Here is a 6,000-nt window from a genome sequence, read left to right as displayed (position 1 = left end):
GGAGAGGAGAGGAGAGGAGAGGAGAGGAGAGGAGAGGAGAGGAGAGGAGAGGAGAGGAGAGGAGAGAAGAGAAGAGAAGAGAAGAGAAGAGAAGAGAAGAGAAGAGAAGAGAAGAGAAGAGAAGAGAAGAGAAGAGAAGGAAAGTATCTAAAACCCAGCTTGGTGCTCTACTTGTGAGGGATTTTTCTTGGTTGGATTATTTGGGATCCACCCTAAACCTAGACCATTTGAGGTCAGAAGATTCACCCTAAATCTGGACCATTTTTTAGTGGTAGTCCACATGAAAGGACTTAGAAGAAGGGAGCTTTTGCTCTCCATCTCTTGTCCCCACTCTAAGGAGTTAAATCTGCTTCTCTGGGATTCCTCAGTGGACTCAAACTGGCAGCTCTCTAGTACCCCACTGGGTTCCAGCATAAGACTGGGACTCTGATATATCCAGGTTCCTTGACCGAGTAAGTACTGGCTCGTTGGCCTTTCTGTCAGGAAACAGTCACTACTAAACTACTTGGACCACAGCCTATAAGCCTCTCTAATAAATCCTTTACTGATATATAGATCTACATTAGCTCATTCCATCAGTTCTGTTCCTTAGAGAATACTAGTATAATCACCAAGAAACACAGAGGATGTCAGGACTAATATGGACAAAGTCTTTCTAGAAAGCCTGCTCTCTTAAGAACCCTGGTCTAACACCTGCCAGCTGAGTGGAAAATGGTACATACTGGCCATGAGAAGCCTTGTACTGGCTGGTTTTGTGTCAGCTTGACACAAGCTAAGAGTCATCAGAAGGAGTCTCAGTTGAGGACATGAATCCATGAGATTCAGCTATAAGGCATTTTCTTAATTAGTGATCAATGTGGGAGGGCCCAGGCCATGGTGGGTGGTGCAAGCCCTGGGCTGGTGGTCCTGGGTTCTATAAGAAAGCAGGCTGAGCAAGCCAAGTGAAGCAAGATAGTAAGCAGCTCCCCTCCATGATCTCTGCATCAGCTCCTGCCTCCATGATCCTGCCCTGCTTGAGTTCTTGTCCTGAATTACTTTGGTGATGTGGACGTGTAAGCTGAAAAATCCTTTCATTCCCTACTTGTTTTTTGCTCACGGTGTTTCACCGCAGCAAGAGAAATCCTAAAACAAGCCTGACAAGCAACTATTAAAGACTAATATAGATTCTCAGGAAGACTCCTGGCCATCTGACCCCTAGGGAACACTTCTTATCCTCTATGTCCTTAACAAACACATAAGAGATATGTAATTTTGAGCATACAAAAAAAGCTGTGTTCACAGTTGTAGACAAAAACAAGCACACCTTATCCATGGCCATAGGCTACCCCATCCCTCTCACCCAATGAAACATTTAATTCACATTTTTTTTAAACATGAAGGAGATGAAGTGAGGTCTCAACTTACCGGAAATTATTGCATCCTAGCACCACGCCAACAATGTTCTTGCCTATGTCGTGCACATCACCTTTAACAGTGGCCAGCACAATGGTGCCTTGGTAAGGGTCCTGCAAAGTGAGACAAGCAGCTGAGCATGGGTGGGGGGTCGCCAGGAAGACCATTTGGTTCTCAAGAGCCACACAGAGATGGCAGAGGAATAAATACCAGAACCCCCTCAAAGGTAGGTCGGGGACCCAAGTAAGAGTCTCTACTTGAAGCTCTGTGCCACCCAGAAGTTCAAAAGAGGCGTGCCTATCAAGTCAGCCCAGGGATTTCAACCATGCTCATAGGTTCTAGCATCTGAAAAAGAGTCAACAGTCACAGACACAGTCCTACAGCTAAAGACCACATCCTTAACCCTGAAACTGCCAAGGTATATTGCTGAGAGTTAAAAAAGAGAGGGTGCCATAGAATATGTTGCACTTGTTATGCTACAGACTATTACTTTAACTATGTAAAGGTATGTCAAAGTTTTTCTGTTGCATTTGTTTAATTATGTAAAAATGTGTTGCATTTGTTTCACCTTGCCTGCCTAAGACACCTGATTGGTCTAATAAAGAGCTGAATGGTCAATACCTAGGCAGGAGAGGAATAAGTAGGAGAAATCTAGAAAAGAAAAGAGAGAGGAGAGAACAAGGGAGAAAGAGAGACACTCCAGGGCAGCCAGGAGCCATCAGTCAGCTAGATGGAGTAGTACATACAGAAGGAAAGAAGGGCAAAAAGCCCCAAGGCAAAACATAGATGAAGAGAAACAGGTTAAGTAATAAGAACTAGCAAGAAACAAACATAAGATAAGGTCGAGAATTCATAACTAGTATTGTAGAACTTTAAGACAATTCTGAAGCCATTTATAACAATTCTGAGCCCTCTCAGTCTCAACAGTAATGCTCCCCTCTTCCCCCTGGGAACCAAGGACCTAACAATTGCCCACACACATACTAAAATGTTGGGAACTTTCCATCATCTCCCTGAGTCCTTGTGGATGTTCTCCAAATAGAATTGTTATTGAACAGGGACAAGATAACCCTTAGGTGTTGACTCAGTGACTGATGTTTTGACTTAAGCCCTGGGAAAGGGGCAAAGTGACCCTCAGATGTTTTCCCTTACCTAATCTGATCTGCCAACCACTCTCCAGCCAATTATTGGTAATAGCCCTTTTGAATAAGCCAATCATAACAGTTAAAGAACAACTCCCAGACACCCCTTCCTTCTGTGTTTTTTCCCTTTAAAAATAGTCTGTACCAGCTATTTGGGGTCTTTCTAGCCTCCCGAATGCTGGAAGACCCTGTCATGACAGAAAATCATCATGCTTTTACATCAGCTGTGGTGGTGAAAGACGGTCTCTGAGGGGCGACTCCTCCTCAGTGATTGGACTCTAGGGTCCAACAGTATTAAGCCCCCATGTTATGATTTGGGAGCTGGTTGGTGGTCCCAGAGAAATTCTGCTACAAGGTTGGAGCTGGCTAACTAAAGATGTCCCTGAAATTTTCAAAGCAGCCTATTGCAGTTCTTTTGCACACTGATGAAACAAGAAAATGAAAAGGTAGGTATGCAAGGCAGGCATCATCTCTCTAATTCAGCCAACTGCAAATTTAGAATTCTCAGGGCTAAAGTTGTCTGAACTACACAGTGCTCTAAAGTAAAAAGGCTAGTGGCTGACTCTTATGGTGTAGCCAGCAAGGATAAATGCTACAAGTAGTACCAAGGGGATAACTAAGAAGTATTTGGGGAAGAGCTTCCTAAAAGCAAACATGATACACTTAAAACATGAACATGGCCAACCTAGCAGAGCAAGATACCTGCTTTGAAAACCTAAAGACCCGAGTTCAATGCTCTGGGTCTACCCATGTAAAGGTGCAAAGAGTGCACCAACTAACTGCATAAAAGCTTTACTGATGAGGCTCCCAACCCCACAAAAACAATAGTCTTCCAGGGCAACTCCTGAAAAGGCTTCAGGCCTGAACAAAATAACTTGCCTCTTCTTCAACTGAACCATTAAGAATTCTTGCTTCTTCTCTTTCTTTTTCCATGAAAGGGATAAGGTGTCCGACAGCCTTCTTCATGACACGGGCTGACTTTATAACCTGGAAAAAAGCAGAATTAGACATCATTAGCAAATCATCACATGACTGTCTGTCACTGCTGACCCATGAAGCTTCAGTACTAATTAAGAATGCATAATTCGACTGTCCCAGATTTCTATAATGAGCAAGATGAGGAATTAGAATCCTGTGGGAACACCAATAAATGAGGCACAGCAAGAGAAAAACCAAGCACAAACAAAAGGTTAAAATTTCTGTACCTAAACTGGGTGGTGGTGGCTCACGCCTTTAATCCCAGCAGACTCGGGAGGCAGAGGCAGAGGCAGGCGGATCTCTGTGAGTTCGAGGCCAGCCTGGTCTAGAAGAGCTAGTTCCAGGACAGGCACCAAAGCTACACAGAGAAACCCTGCCTCAAACCCCCCCCCCCAAAAAAAAAATCAGATGCCACGCTATAGACTCACTTCATAGAGTTGTATTATAGCTGGCAAAGTTGTCCAAGTCATTTTAGAGATAATTTTGGTATTGATGAGGGAGACTAAAGTCTCTGTGTCTCTGAATTCTATGCATCTTTTAAATTCCATGTTCAACATGATGCATCCCCATCATTCTATAAATCCCTAGTATTTTAACTCACCTAAAATTAGGTTTATCAAAGAGGCTCTCTTAGCTATTTATATGTTTCAGAGCCCCAAATCTAGATGCTCAGCAAGGATTCGTTAAATGATAGTTTTAAGTAGTTGCTTTAATAAAGAATTCTGGTTTTACATAAAACATATCATTTCAAGTCCCACTACTTAAAAGAGTAATATATTTTCAAAATATGCATTCTTAAAGTCAGTCACTGGCAAGCTGGGTGGTGGTAGTGCATGCCTTTAATCCCAGCACCTGGGAGGGCAGGGCAGGTGTATAGAGGCCAGCTTGGTCTACAGAGCAAGTTTCAGGACAGGCTCCAAAGCTACAGAGAAACCCTGTCTTGAAAAAAACAACAAAAAAGATGGCCACCGTCTTGTCAAGTCAAATGTTAGTATTAACATTACATGTATCTTAGGTAGAGGGGGCATGGAAATACAGAACATACAGATTATGGTACAAAGGATCTCTGCAAGCTTTCTAACCACTACACACTCCAAAGATCAACTGGCAAGAGATGGTTCCTAGATACACCCAGAAAAGGAGTGGTCAGATAATACTGTCAAGTTTTGCATATACCACAAACTCAGAAAATACTCAAACTCAATATTTATTTTAAAAAAAAATAGAAAAAGATTTGTTAAAATTTCTCTGTTTCACCAACCTGAGGTAGAAACATTTTTCCAGCTCCAAAAAGATCACCAACCACTTTCATGCCATTCATTAGAGGCCCTTCAATTATATTCAGAGGTCGGGGGTATTTTTCCTGGTTTAACCTGGCTTCTTCAGTATCTTCAACAATATGCTTTTCAATGCCCTTAAAAGAAAAAAAGAAAGAAAAAGGAGGGGGAGGGAAACAAACAAGCAATTGTAAAGGTCAAAATGAAAGAATGAATCAAAGAGACGTTTAAGAGCACAAATCCCAGAATCAGTCTGACAGAGTTTGAGTTCTGGTTCTCATCACTAATGCAGGTAATTTATTGTTTTGGTTTCCTCACAGACTCACAAAAGTACCAACCTCCTGTTTACTTGGACAATCACTGTAATGCTATTTATTTACAGTGCCTCACTAGTCATAGGAAGTAACTCAGAAAAAGGAGGCATTAGTGAAGACTGAGAATGTAGCTCAGTGGCAGAGTAGGTGCTTATGTGTGAGGATCTGAGTGCAATCCTCAGCAACTGATCATGTGCTAATAAATATCTCTGTAAAATCAATATCTATTAGCTCAATGAGGTGTGGTGATGCATTAGCCCTCAGGAGGCACTGGCAAGTGGATCTCTACGTTCAAGTCCAGCTTAATCTACATGGTAAGCTCCAGGCCAGCCACGGATATACAGTAAGATCATATTTCAAATAAATGAACAGACCAAGTATCTTCTCTCACTATAACATTACTTGGCTAGAAAAGGATTCAATACTAGAAAGACTCTCAGGTGAAGTTAAAACAAAAACATGGAACTTTCTTCCCGACTTGCCTGATTTGCTGACTCTAAAGCTAAGGATCCGCAAGGATTGTAGGACACAAATGAATAGTTCACAAAATGAAATATGTACTCTCAGAAGTCTAAGAATTAAAACTTAAATTCTAGAACCTTTTTAAAAACACTCCTGGGACTTTCCAGACTCTCAAATGTAGACACTGAGGTCCAGAGATTACGTATTTGAAATTCCATCTGTTGTGGAAGAGCCCCTACTGCCCTGCTGACTGACCAAAAGGAACCTGGTCTGGGGTGGGTATTCGGGCTCCTAACTATCAACTGCCTGGGCAAGTCCTTGCTGTGTATGTGGGCCTGCCCTGTGCACTGCAGTCACTGAGTTCCAAAGCATCTTCCACACCCATCTGTGAAAACTGAACACGTCTGTAGACGCTGTCAAACGGCACTGGGAAAC

The 6,000-nt window shown here is 42.5% G+C and overlaps 1 protein-coding gene across 2 annotated transcripts in view; it reads right to left on the bottom strand.

The window, feature by feature from the left end:
- Mtr (5-methyltetrahydrofolate-homocysteine methyltransferase) overlaps positions 1-6,000 on the bottom strand; it is a 78,153-nt gene that overhangs the window by 25,853 nt on the left and 46,300 nt on the right. For both annotated transcript variants that reach the window (XM_050142292.1, XM_050142291.1), the window contains exons 20-22: positions 4,774-4,926; positions 3,414-3,521; positions 1,405-1,505 (exon numbers count right to left, since the gene is read on the bottom strand). In XM_050142292.1, the coding sequence (XP_049998249.1) occupies positions 1,405-1,505; positions 3,414-3,521; positions 4,774-4,926 (362 nt within the window). The remainder of the gene's footprint in view (positions 1-1,404; positions 1,506-3,413; positions 3,522-4,773; positions 4,927-6,000) is intronic.

Source organism: Alexandromys fortis, unplaced genomic scaffold, assembly GCF_014885135.2.
Source record: "Alexandromys fortis isolate MF-2015 unplaced genomic scaffold, M_Fortis_MF-2015_v1.1 scaffold_5, whole genome shotgun sequence".
NCBI lineage: Eukaryota > Metazoa > Chordata > Mammalia > Rodentia > Cricetidae > Alexandromys > Alexandromys fortis.
The sequence above is the reverse complement of the archived record's forward strand: the minus strand, read 5'-3'. Positions and strand labels throughout refer to the sequence as shown.